At 40.3% G+C, this 14,473-nt stretch overlaps 1 protein-coding gene across 2 annotated transcripts in view; it reads right to left on the bottom strand.

Annotated features, from left to right (window-relative positions):
• Window positions 1–14,473, bottom strand: part of pitpnc1a (phosphatidylinositol transfer protein cytoplasmic 1a) — a 48,986-nt gene that overhangs the window by 5,746 nt on the left and 28,767 nt on the right. For both annotated transcript variants that reach the window (XM_031312440.2, XM_031312441.2), the window contains exons 3-7: window positions 9,752–9,900; window positions 7,171–7,259; window positions 5,843–5,850; window positions 1,997–2,068; window positions 482–577 (exon numbers count right to left, since the gene is read on the bottom strand). In XM_031312440.2, coding sequence (XP_031168300.1) covers window positions 482–577; window positions 1,997–2,068; window positions 5,843–5,850; window positions 7,171–7,259; window positions 9,752–9,900 — 414 coding nt within the window. The remainder of the gene's footprint in view (window positions 1–481; window positions 578–1,996; window positions 2,069–5,842; window positions 5,851–7,170; window positions 7,260–9,751; window positions 9,901–14,473) is intronic.

Below are 14,473 nucleotides of genomic sequence, written 5' to 3'. Positions count from 1 at the left end.
GACAGGCGCACACACACACACACACACACACACACGCACACACGCACACACGCACACACACACACACACACACACACACACACACACACACACGCGCACACGCGCACACGCATACAAATGCCAAATCGCCACAGTTAATCCATCACATCATCATAGTCCATCACCTCCCCCTCACATAAACATGCATTTCCAGCACTGTGAGGAGGCAGATGGCCAGCTGGTGGTCAAAAATGAGCCGGCACTGCTAGAGAAAGATAACACTCTGTTCTGTTTATCTGCTCACATACCATCCCTTCTCTTCCTTCCTCATTTGTTAACTTCTCTGCTCCCCCATTGTTCTTCTGTTCATCTTCATATTCTCTCCTCTATTCTGTCCATTAACTTCCTTCTATCTCTGCCATATGCATGTATTCATTCACTCCTCTACACTTATACAAACAGAAACATGTGTATCCTTAGTCAGTGACTTGACTCCCCTCACCTCCGACTCCTTGTAGTGGCGCTCAGGGATCTCATCGTAGACAATGTCCACCAAACACACCTGTGTTTCCTCATCTCTGGGCTCGCTGCTAAATATCTGAGGAACAGGCAACAGTTCAAAATGACAGGAAGACAGCTAAATCAATAATGTACTTCAGGGGTTGACGAATGTTGGGGATGGTGCACTGTGATTTCCCCTGTCACTTGCAGTGATGGGGCAGCTTTACACTTACGTACAGAAAGGAAGTAAAATAAATCATGAAATATTTCACTGGAAAGCAGAAGTTCAAAGAGGTTAGGGGGTTTGAAAATAATTTCCTGCTGGTCTTAAAAGTATAGAGCACAGATAATGTCCTTCCTACTGGCTTTACCCTCAGACAATACACTAAACACACTGTGAGGATGAATGTGACTCACTCCGTGTGGTCAGTGATTTCTTCCTGTGTCTGACTCACACAGGAACCATAAAGCAATGTTGGCCAGTTATCAACTCCTTTTTAGAACAATTTCACCGCTCCTGGATCACAGAAGGTTGATCATACTTTCTACACATACGTCAAACTTTTATATTGGCGTAGCGGAAAGGAGAAAGGCAGTGAGACGGATGAAAAGGTTATTAAAAGAGACGAGGCAGAAGAATGGAGGAAGAAAAAAGAAAGACAAATGTACAAATGGTGAAGGCGGTGAGAGAAAGTGTAAACTTGAGAGCAGAAGGAGCAAACATGAACTTCTAAAAACACCCCCACTTGTTACGATCAGTTTCAAATGTGATATTATGACCGTCTGTGAAACCATCATACTGGGTTTGCAACTCCCACGAGCCACCACTAAGTGGAGCTGCAGCCTTTTGTTTTCAGCTCCAGTCTGGATCAATGCAGTATTGCGTAACTTTCACACTTACCCCTACTGCCACCCAAGTAGTACTGAAGGAGAGGTGGAGTGCTAAGTGTTTTTAACAGTGATGAAAGACTCAAGATTTTTTCTGCTATTATTATTTAATTTATTAATACGTGTTTGTGATCATGTACCTACATGCTTTGGCAATAATGTTTCAAAACCTTTAAGCCAATAACGTTCATTATATTGAACTGAACTGATTAACTGATTCTATGATGTCTGTGACTTTTAGCTGTTGATTGTGATGTAGCTACAGAACCAGGGCAGGTGGTGGATTGTTTCTGAGTTCTTCATGGTTCTGCTACAGATGAAACTGCCTGAACTGCAGCTAATTGCCATAAGTTGATCATTTTAGTCACATGAATGTTGTAATGGAAAGACATTGTAAGATATAACCTGCGTGTGAGTGAAAAAGAGAACAGTGTCACAAGAAAGAAAAGAGGCAATACAATAGACAGACTGTTGTGCAACAGGGGACTGGCAAAAATGCAAGGAAGGAGATTATGCGAAACACTTCTGTTCAAAATCTGTTGAAAAACCATGCTGACAACCATTTTTCTTACTTAGATCTACCCACACAATATGTTCCCTAGCACACAACACTCTGAGCTCGACTCACATTATCATTGTCCCCTTTGTTGTCCTCGTATTTGCTCTCTATGTGGATGGAAAACTTGGGCAGGAAGGAGCACTGGAGAGGATACAAAACACAAGACAGTGAGAAATTGATATGAGCAGTGATCACGTTGTCAGATGATAATTACATAGCCTTGGTTTTGAACAGCTCACATCACACACACGGGTAGAACATTTCTGTCAACTGATCCACAGGATGAGATGTGAGACTAATTGTGTCTCTATGTCTGAGTTTTCTCGCTAAAACCAGATGAGCAATAATGATTATTCTCTCATTGAGTGTAGATTTACTGTACCGCTCCCTTTCTTTAGCACTACACACACACACACACACACACACACACACACACACACAATACTTTTACACATGCTTGCACAAAACAGTATAGGTATATAGTGAATATAATAAAGAAACACTGATTATTTAGCTGGCGATACTAACAATCACTTATAGAAAACGGATGTACAGATTATATGCTACCATTTCTCACACACACACACACACACACACACACACACACACACACACACACACAAACAAACAAACAATACAAACAATACTGTTGATGACTATATAATGTAGGCTAGGTGTCTTTGTGTGTGCGGATGTGTACTTGCATGCTGCAAAAATTAATAGATTACAAATGTTCATTTGTCAAGTAAATGACAGATCAATAGATTAAGTTGGACCCCATTATTACCATTACAACAACAGATGTGATAGCCTTTAGCTGGCCACAGAGGACAACACACACACACACACACACACACACACACACACTTTATTGCCTTTGGCCAAATTGACTGCTGTTCATCAGCTTAAACAACACGGCAGGTTGATTGGATCAAAGCTTAAGACCAATTATTTTTATGCAACCAAAGAATGGTGGAATACTTGTTACATAAGCTGAAGAACAGCAGGATGTGTGTGTGTGTGTGTGTGTGTGTGTGTGTGTGTGTGTGTGTGAAAAAGTAATTGTTGTGCACAGTGCCGTAAGTCACTGCTGCCTAGTCTTACTAGCCTTGTGACTCTTAGAAGGAGACAACCAGAAAAGTATGTGTGCATGTGTGTTTGTGTGAGAGAGACTAAAGGCAGAGGATGAACACATAATCTTGATTCTGGAGAAGACAATGTCATTCACAAAAGACTGACTGAGCTTTTATTTGATCATTGAGTCTTTGTTATAAATTTCCTCATCATATTATGTATAAGCCTCACAATACAGTATGCAGCATTTTCATGGACTGATGCACAACACACACTGCGTCTAAAGACGTCTAAAGCCATGTGAGCGGCTCTGTGAGGCTGTACTCCGGCACAGCGGTGCCATGAGTTAAATGTGGGAATGCTAACATGCTCACATTGACAGAGCTAACTTGGTGATGTTAAATAGGTATTATGTTTACCATGTTTGCCATTTTAGTGTTGCACGATAGCTAAACACAAGCTAACATTAGCTAATTAGCATGAAACACAAAGTACAGCTGAGGCTGATGGGGATTTGTATTCAGGTATTTTCTCATGAATCAAAGTATTAGACAAATACAAATTTTGAACCCAATGGTGGTGCTAGTTGAAAAGTCAGATTATCACCAAAGGGTTTACAATTAACCCTGAGGTGGACATTAATATCTGTACAAAAGGTCAATGTAATCCATCAAACAGTTATGAAGATATTTCACTAAAAGCCAAAATGCCAACCTGCTGGTGGCGGGTAAACAGTGGAAAGTGCGACATGACTTTATGACATGACTACCCATTTTAAATAACAAAGTCATTGTCATTGCCACAACCAATCATTTTCCTTTGCATCATCACCACCCACCTTGGGCTAATCATAACAAAACATTCCTAAGCATAATCAGTCCCATGAGGCAGCCTAACTACACAAGCACCATTAACACAGACTATAAATACTTGCTTAACGTACAAGTGGACCTCTGTTTTGTTAGAGACTCTTATCAAAATCACGATTGCCTGATTTCAGAATACTGTGAGTGACTCACTTGTATTACTAAGGGTTTGCTCATGGGGGGAATTGTTGGTTCTCTGAAAATTATAGAGTGTAGTCTAGACCTACTCTGTAAAGTGTCCTGAGATAACTTATGTTGTAATTTGACACTAAATAAAATGGAATACATAAATAAATAAAATTGAATTGAGTTGAATTGAATTGAATTAAGTCAAAAATAGGGTTGGGTATCGTTTGGGTTTTTTCCGATACTGGTGCTAAATTGATACTTTCTAAACGGTGCCTTAACCGAAATATATATAATATATTTATAATGTATATAATATAAAATATAAAAAAGGAGCACAAAACAACAGTTGGCGACATTTAAGAACGGCTTGTTTATTGCTAAGGCCATATGGTCAAAATTAAATGATTGATTGAATAATGTAATAACAATAACATAACAATGACTTATTTCACCAGTAAATTGCTGGTAAACAACAAAAACAAGCACCAGATGGGAAAAGGGTATTTTACAATAACTTAAACCGGTGCCCTATTGGCACTGCGTTTTGGTACCCAACCCTAGTCAAAAAGTTTTTACTCATTCACTTTCACATCAGCATGACCTTCCTCAAACATCCAGATGTTCCATTTATCTGTCCAGTCTCAGGAGAAAAGATCACCCTGCTGCTGATTTTATGCACGCTTCACTGATGTTTCTTTGCTGCTTTGGACATAAGGTGGGCAGGCTAATGTTCCTCTAATGTCCCAAAGGAAATCATTAATGCTTTTTCTCAGCAACAATTAACCTGTTGAGAGCTTTGGGTGATTTTTAATGTTTTTTAAGGAAAATTAGATTGATCAGTTGATACCGACAGGCGGATCGGTGCTGCAAGTATGCACGTGTTCGGTGAAGAACGATCTGGGCCTTAAGGTGACGCTCTTATAAGTCGATTTTACATTTCAACCTTCATCTATGGTCCGGAGCTCTAGAGTAGTAATTACAATTAGCAATTACATTTTAGAAACAAGCGGACAAATTTAGTTTCCGTGGCAGGGTGTCTTTGTTTGCCCTTACGGAGATAGTTCAGATGTCCAGAAGAAGCTTTGAGTAGAACTGGTGCTCCTTTGTATAAAAACATAAGTTGATGGAGGATGCTGATCAGAATTAATAATGGACTCCTTCCAGCAGAGGTATTCCAGGCATATCCAATTGGGAGGTGACCCCAGGGCAGACCCACAAAACAACCACACTGGAGGGATTACATCTAACACTAGGAAGACCTTGAGATTCCCAAGAAGCAATGGAAGAGAATAAAATGAAGGTTACATTGCTTGCCACACACACACACACACACACACACACACACACACACACACACAAACACTATGACTTATTCTCAGAGTTTATGAACTTCTGAGATGCATTAGTATGTACAGTATTAAATTGCATGCAAACACACAGCAACATTAACATGCCAACAAGCTAGTAACTGTCAAAAGGCTGAACTGTCGAAAGGAAAATAAAAGAAGGAAACCTACTGCGTGATATGGGGCTAGTGTATTGCAAGACATTGTATCACAATACACAGGTGTGTTGCTGCATACAGATGTGCACAGTGTGACAGATGAGATGGTGCAGCAAGACATTTGTATGTCATTATTCAAGAAACCATGAATTCCTGCTGGTGACTGGATTTTCACACACATTCGCCATCCTCTTCCAGCAGCATTCAGGAAGTGTAGCCACATTTAACCTCTACCACAAAGATTTACATGTCAGCTTTTGGATCTAAATGGTTTTTTTTTGTATGTGTGATTTTGTGTGTGCGTGTGCGTGGGTGCAATGCAGACACGTTGAAAGTACTCACAGTGTACTCTGACCATATTCCCAGCAGAGGCCATCAGTGTAATGGACAGAAATGGGAGGTGTGTGATGGGGGCAGACAGATAGAAGAGACAAAAAGGAATGAAATAGTATGAGAGAGATAAGAAGAAACAATTTAGTTCAAAATGGGAAAAGAACAGCAAAAACACTTCAGTTTCAGTGATAGCACACGAGAGGAGACAATTTAGTTATGACAGTCAAAATAAAATAATTATTAGTCATATGGACATACTGTACGTACAGGAGAGCTGCAGTGCTCCCAGTCATTAGAATTTCACCATAATCTTGAGGCAATGTGATATCTGCAGACTGATGGTAGTTTATTACCTGTCAATATGGTTGTGGCATTTAAAGCAGTTCTGCTTCGCCTAAAAGTTTATTATGTAAACTTTCAAAGATGGTTGACAGACTGTAATGATGACACTTTAAATAAAACACTTTACAGAAATCTCTACTGCATACACAACATATTTAGGATGACTTCAAAACAGCTGTCTGACACATCATAAACAAATACTGACTGCATCTTTGTGTCAAATTTGTTGTATAACCTTCAAACCTGATCAATAGATATTGCATTCTGGCCTTGCCAGATGATAAAAACACCACTTAAAGTGTCAGGTGTATACAGAGTGCCACAATAACATAACATATAATGCCTTTGAAAAGCTACTAATAACAGGTGCCGTCATATATTATTTACCACATCACACTATCCTTGACACCTGACACTGAGCAAAACACGACTAGTAAACTAAAAGGTGAATAAGAAACTGTTATTTTTATGTTGGTTCATGTCATACTCAAGTTGCTGATGTACTCTGAATTAATCATATTGTTAGGGTGTTTTAAACTTGTGTTCATGTTTGGCCTTACACTTCACTGTTCATCTTTCAGTTAAACCTGCCTGTCCTCTCCCCATCACTTCCACCTTCCCCCCTGACCTGTGCTCATTGTGGATTGTGTTGGACAGAATATTGCTTCCATATCCCTTTGCCCTTCCAATGATCCTAAATAATGGCTGCCGGCAGGTGAACTGAGCCACGTTTGTAGAGGGTTGCAGAAAAATGGGAATATGTGCGTGTGTATGTTTTTCTAGTAAGATCAGCAGAAAGCCATGCTATTACAGAGGAATAGATCTTTATTAAAAGAGACTAGTTATTTTAACCAATGCTAATTTCTGTTATAATGTTCTGTAGGTAATAATGGTGAGACAAATGTGAATGTAAACACATGGTATTTCATGAATGTGTATACTTTTTAAATGTACATTGTAGATAAAAGCACAAGGGTGTGTAATTGAAGTGTTACCTGTGACAGTGTACGGGTAATAGTTCCAAGCCTTTTCTGTGACATAGAAAATTTTAGGGACCACTGCTCTGGCCCAACTGGGCAGCTTGCTGAAACACAGAGAAAGAAGAGTGGATGGATTTGTAAACTGAAAAATGGAAAAAGAAAAAGTAAGAGGACTGATGAGAAAAATAGCTTGTTTCAAAGTAGTAGTCTCTTAAAGTTGCTCAGCTCTTTTCCTTTGCCCTATCACCTAGAAAAAGCAATGACAAGCATCCAGCTGTGTGGAGCCATTAGAGGAGGCCATACAAGGCAGCCATTATGGCCCCTCGGGACGCTGATTACACGCTCCACCCTGCAGTTGAGTTTTACCAGAGCTTGCACCGTGACAGATATTGGGACGGACACGGAGGGCGAAAGTACAGAAAACTAGCTATTACTCAGCACAAATTGATTCTAAATGCGGACAGTTGAAGCCAAGAAGCCAAGCAATTTATTGGACATCCAATCAAAATGCAAACAAAGGAAGAGGAACAACATGGGCCAAACCTTGCTTAGCTGGAAGGAGATTGCCAAGCCAAAGATTTAAGAAATGCATGAACCACAGGTGAAAAGAGCAGATTTCTTCTTTAAACTTTGATACTTTTAACAATAGAACAGTGGGTCCTGATTAGCAAGAGAGAAACAAGTGAGTGCAGACTGTCTCATTATTGAGTCCCCATCACAAACTTCTGCAGACTATATCAATATCAGACAATCTAGCATGGCAAAAGCACCATAATTGGAAACAAAGCCAACATTTGGCTGTCCCAAATTTCACTTTAAGGATAATTCTCTTTTAAACCAGCCATTGATTATTGTTACTCTCACATTATCACCCCCTTCCCTTCCTATTCAGTGTCTAGCAGCTGTAATTGAATGTGGAGATTATACTGAGAGTCTGTGAAGGCCACTGGGACATGGAGATGGAAGGTTTCCTCAGGTCTTGCTCCAATGGACTGTCAAACAGCCAGGGGTGCAGACACAGAAGACTGGTTACATGTTTTCACACTGCCTTAACTTAAAGCTACACACACACACACACACACACACACACATATACATACACACACATACATATACATACATATATATATATATATATATGCACAGACTGCAGCTATAACATGGTAACAGGTGGTTTGTGGGTGGAGAGAGGCAGGAGACAGTGACTGCTTAAATTATCCACTACTTATACTGGTCTCATCTCTCTCTGCCCGCCCACACACACACACACACACACACACACACACACACACACACACACACACACACACACACACACACACACACACACACACACACACACACACACAGGTTTAGTGCCTGTCCTTTGAGTTTGTCAATGACACTTCACATTTCCCAAAGGCCCAGTTACTTGTCACTTCACTTCTACAACACCTTCCCCTCTCTGGATCTCTCTTTGGTATTCTCCATGTGGCTTTCCTTTCATCATTGTCTCATTGTCTTACTTTTGGGAATGAGTGGCCCAGTATTTGATTCTGATCTATGCGGACTGCATCTTATATCAGTCATATCCTCCTAGTACACCGTTATTCAGTTGAGCATTAACGAACTATAGATGAGGGGAGCGAACAGGGCAATAGTTCAAAAGGGTCTATTATCATAAGGACAGGTTACATTATTGCTCTATACCCACACAACACAATAATTAGTTAGCACCAAATAGATCAAATAGAAGATCTATTTTGTGTCATAGTTTCTTCTTCTGAGTAACGCTACTTTAGAATGCATTATTAATATCTTGTTTTCTTTCTTGTGCTGTTTTTCATGTAAGCATAGCCCCATCAGTGCTGTTTGTTGTCAGTTTTCTGTCTGACACTGTGATGGTGGTTAACACACCACTAACTATAATCTCAGTAATAAACATTTCCAAACCAAAAACTGCATTATGAGCTTCGTAAAGATAAATGTTATGGCAGTGCTGTTGTATAGGGCCACATTAGATTGTACAGGTGTACCTATAATAATACAGATGTATATAATATTAGAACTACTATATCCCTGACATTACCTTGCCTGCTACTCTCTAACTCATCCATTCTGTTTGTTGTTATATGTAATCCATTGCAATTGTTAGATTTAATAAGAGAAAATCAACGTGCTGCTAAACCAGGCTTTCACCTGGAGTCACCTCATCAGTGCACTCAATGAAGGTCCAAGTGTCTTTAATATTATGTACACATGTACACATTTATTTTCACTGTAATAATGAACATAAAAAATTGATGCAGGTGTGTGATGAGGGGTCACATTCAGAGCAAATTCACAAATGAGTCCGGAGACACAATTTCAGACTGCACACAGCAGCTAATTCAATTGTAATCAACATAGCAGAAAATGAAATACTAAATTTCACGCTTATCAAGATTAACAAAGCACAGGAAAATAGGCTTGGAGAGAGATGAAAAGGGACACTTTACTACATTGTTTCACATTGTTTCTTCTTTTAGAGAATAGAGTAGTATATAAAACACATTTATACATTGTAAATCATTTATTTAATTAAATTGATGTTACATGGGAAGAGGAAGACACTCACTTGTTGAGGTAGATTCGTTTCTCGGTGAACTGGCCTGATCCGTGCTCAGGGTCCTCGTATGGCTCGTTCTGGACAACCTCCACCCCCTCCCCACGTTCACTCTGTTCATGACTGTGTTTGCTGATCATATACAGCTGGCCAATCCTGTACTGTAAGACAGACAGGAGACAAACAAACAAACAAACAGAGAAGCTTCTTATTAGATTGTTTTATTAAATCTAGTGAGGCAATTAAGGAAGGAGGAGGAGGTCATCCTGACATATCAACATTGTTATAGCAACAAACTGTCTTTGTTGGTATGCATCTAGAGCACAATTGTGATGAGGCTACTTTGAATGGAAACCATATACTCTTAGCTTAAAGGTGCTGTAGGTAGGATTGTGAAGATCCAGGACTTAGCCAAAAAATTTGAACATCGACAACTTCTCAGTCCCTCCCCCCTTTCTGCTAAAGCCCAAACGGTCTCCTAAGCTCCTCCCCCCACAAGGGAGAATGAATGCATGTGCCTGAGCAGTGATTGACACGCAGTTAGACACACCCCCCCCCCCCGGCCCTGATTGGTGCATCTGAACAGGGAGCTGTGGATTTTTGCAATCGCACTACAGGCTGTAGGTGGTGCCAAAGGAGCTGGATTATTTTTTTTAATTACCTATTTATGTAGTTCTACCCAAACATAGGGTCAGTTTCAGCAAATATGACAGAAAGTTAGTTTTATAAGTCTTTCCTACTGCATCTTTAAAGTCCAACAACGGACTCAACAGTATAATTTTAAAGCAGCCATAAAAATAAACCCAGAAGGGAAAATTACAGGATTACTGCTACTGCATGGTCCTGACACCTGGGGACAGTTGCCATAGGGAAAGAAAGCTGGGGTATTGTGACGGGGCGCATGGCTGCCGTCACGCTAGCGATGCGCTACCTATTTTTCTCTCAGAGACTGAATGTAAATGTTGCCTGTATAGTTTATTTAGCGTGTTCATATGTTCTGTTAATTACCACACACTGTTGTCAAATAATCTGTAAACCTAGTCATTTATCAAATTCCTCAGTTATCCTGTAGCTTTCTTGTGTACACATTTAACATTTAACATCTAATACTGCAGTGATTTAAATGCTATAGCAACATCCATCAATACATAATTTTCTATTGTTTAAAACCCTACAGTTTATTTCACAAACATGTTCAGTTACAATAATCACACAACACTTGTTCCTTTATTAACTAGGGTCGTTTATTGAGATTAAAAGCTAACAGAGGGTAACATGATTTGTCTTACCAGCACGTGCTCTCTTTGTTCTAAAGGAAAGTTTGCCGATCCTCGGGTTTAAATGGGTCTATGACTTCCGGGGTAACAGGAAGTTAACCGGCATTTTAGGTATTACATTTTGTAGCCATCAAGATGTCTTGTGGCTTTGTCTAATTTGAATGTGAATCATATAAATGATATGCTGTACATGTCTAGCTTCTTAGATATATTAATTTTGGCTGTATGGAGCCGTTTCTGTCTATTCACCTGAGCCACCCCTGCATTGTATTGTGTTGGTATGTTCCAATTTGAGGGGTGGGGCTTCAGGCTATATAGAGTGGCAGTAGTATTTGCTCGGGAGAGCTGTTGGAACACCTGAGGGAGTAGGACGTAAGTTTGTTGCATATCCTCAGAGTGATGACTTAAGTTAAGGTCTAATTAGTGAACAGTTGAATATTTATATTATCTTATTGTTTTGACTCCCAAGTCAATTTGTTATTTCCTTGAAAGTATATATTTTTCTGTTTTCTTTAATTGTTTTGTTAATTTTTATTTCACGATTTGACTCATTTGGCCTTAATTGGGGTAAACAATAAAAATCCCATCTTGTCAACTTCATCTCTGACTCATCCTGAGTGTTTACACCTGCTCGCGACTACTCATCTACATCTACCCTTGACAGGTATTATGAGCTGTCCGCAGCATAGTGACAAAGACCTCATATCAGGTCAGGACCAAGCAGTACAACAATAGTAACAGCAGCAACAGGCAGTGAGGTGACCCTATACCACGAACCCCTTGTGGCACATCAGTCAAACACACCCACATCTTTCACTCATCACTGACTGACCCACCTGGCCCAATGACAATGTCCTCTATGGTCGCCTTGACAGGCTGGATTGGGCCGTCAACACTGCAACTATTTTCCATACATTTGGAAAACGACAAGCGTTGGAGTGAGAGTGCTCCAGGACGGAGATTTCTGACTGCTTGTAGGCCTATTTCTGGGCAGGGGGAAATCGATATGGCCCTGATGGTGACTTATGCCACTCTGCTGGAATGCCAAGGGGTCATATAGGACTCAACCGCCACACACACAAACAGAGCTCCAACCAAGGATAGCTGTGTTAAGCTAATGGAAAAAAAGGACAAGGACCGCCTGGGATGTTGACTTGTGACTCTACATCCAGCCACAAAAAGCAAGCAATGGAGAGAGGAGAAATCGGATAGTGTAGTGGAAAAAGCAGAGCAAATGTGTGGCAGTCAACATGCTCAGGGTGTAAACTTTTTATATCACAATGCCATTTTTTTTCCATCTGCCAACCATGATAGAAAAAGCAAAGGGCTGAAACAGAGTATTCCCATCTGGAATGTTGATGGCCGCATGTTTCTGACTGAACAGCTGTTGGGAGTCTGGCATAATCTTTCCACTGCAATGACAGAGTCACAGGCCGAGCATAGGAGAGGATCTTTCCTGTGGTTAGTCAGAGACAAACACACAACAGACATACAAAGCACAGTGGCAGTATATCTGTCAGAATGGGGGAACGTAAAACTGCTCTAATCAATATTACTATTACTAATGATCAAATGATTACCTGTATATTCAAGGGGGAAGAACCCATGGAGAATTTTTTACCCGACTCTGAAGTATTTTTTAGCTCTATGAAGTGTTTCAGCATTAGTTAACTCAATGTTTTGGTTTTATGGCCCTCAACTTTACTGTTTTGGTTCAGTCTCACTATAGTCCTTTTCAAAGGCAGCAGGCAGCTTGTTTTAAGCAAAAAAACCACTCTTAAAATCAACGGTATGCTACGTGCCCAGCACCATACAGCAGACAGACAAAGTAGGTGACAGGCTGGTGAACATTTTGGAGCATTTAGCAGCTAAAGAGACAGATTCCCTCAGGAGTTAGCGTAGACCAAAACAAAATGAATGACAGTGAACACATAAACGACTCTAAATGAATACTAATGTTGTTCTGTTTCTATTGGATGTGTTAAAAAGCCACTGTTTGCTAACATGTTCTCCATATCAACTTTATAAGGGGATGACAATATGTCAATGTTATGTTTCCAACTTGTTGTGCTGCCAAGAAAGGAATTAATGTAGGTTTAAAGTGAGCTATGCCCAGGTTTGCATAAAACCTGGCGCTGTTCCTGGGGGCTTGCTGTTCTAGGCGCAGAATTGCGATGATGGTCGCTCTAGAGTAATGTCAGAGTAGCATGAATTCCGAACTGACTGTCCAAACTCAGGTCGCATTTTTAAAATATCCAACCTGTAACAGATTTGGACCACATATGAAAGTGGCCCAAATCAGAACTGGAAAAGATTGGATGCCATGTGACTTAGGCTGTTTACACTGTCATGAAAAAAATCAGATATGAGCAAAAAAATCGGATTTGGGTCACTTTTGCCTGCAGTCTGAACGAACCTTAGAGCTGTCCACTTGTGATCGGATCACTCAGATTGGATTTTAATACCAGGTGGAAATGGGGTCATTGGGGCGAGAGAGTTAGAGAGTGAGGGAGTTCATGGCATTCAGACAGCTAACAGAAGAAGAAGGAGGAGGTTGTCATACTGATCAATAATTACATTTTCAGAGATTCCTGTTTGGGCAAAACAAAGATGAGAGGAACGGCACACATAAATCTACCTGCTAGATGAAAAAAAGCATCAAGGCAGAATACCCACATGAGGGGACCTCTGATACTTGGATCACACTGATGGCTAGGAACTGCGTATTAACATTAAGTATCATCTTTCATGTTTCCCTCGGCTCATTCAGGGCTCAGACCTATTGTGTAACGTAGCCAGCTGTTATGTTTTTTCTACCTGCCATTGTATTTAGTCCCTGTGTGCTGTCTATCTGACTGCTCTTGCTGATGAATGAAAGGGTGTTTTCATTGTTTGGAAATCTTGCTCTAATGGCTAGGAGGGAGAAGTGGCCATGAATAATCTCTCATTATCTCTTTCTATTTCTCTCTAAAGACAGTAGGGCCCTTGGGCAGGATCAAAGGCTGACAGCAAGTAGAAAAGATGCTGTATTGTAGGCTCGAGTATAGCTTTTAGGATTTAACTTCATCTGTCTAATCTTCTACAAAAACCGGAGGGCAAAAAAGACAATTCACTGTTACTGCTCCAAGCCAAAAAGTCTTGCATATATCCCACTTCAAATAGTGGATTGTCATTTTTACACTTTGGTTTTTGTATGGATTAAACAAAGGAAATGTAACGTGTTAATTTGTGTGTTTTAGAGGTGCTGGTAGGCAGATTTTGTCACCTTAGTTTGGACAGAGCCAGGCTAGCTGTATCCCCCTGTTTCCTGTATTTATGCTAAGCTAAACTAAGCAGCTGCTGGCTGTAACCATATATTCAATGGACAAATGTGAGAATCATATTCATTTTCTCACCTGATTCTGGAATTATGCCTCCCTGAAGAAACCTACGCATTGAAGGGTGTTATGGGTAACCA

This window comes from Sander lucioperca, chromosome 21 (assembly GCF_008315115.2).
Source record: "Sander lucioperca isolate FBNREF2018 chromosome 21, SLUC_FBN_1.2, whole genome shotgun sequence".
Lineage (NCBI taxonomy): Eukaryota > Metazoa > Chordata > Actinopteri > Perciformes > Percidae > Sander > Sander lucioperca.
This window is presented reverse-complemented; position numbering and strand designations above follow the sequence as displayed.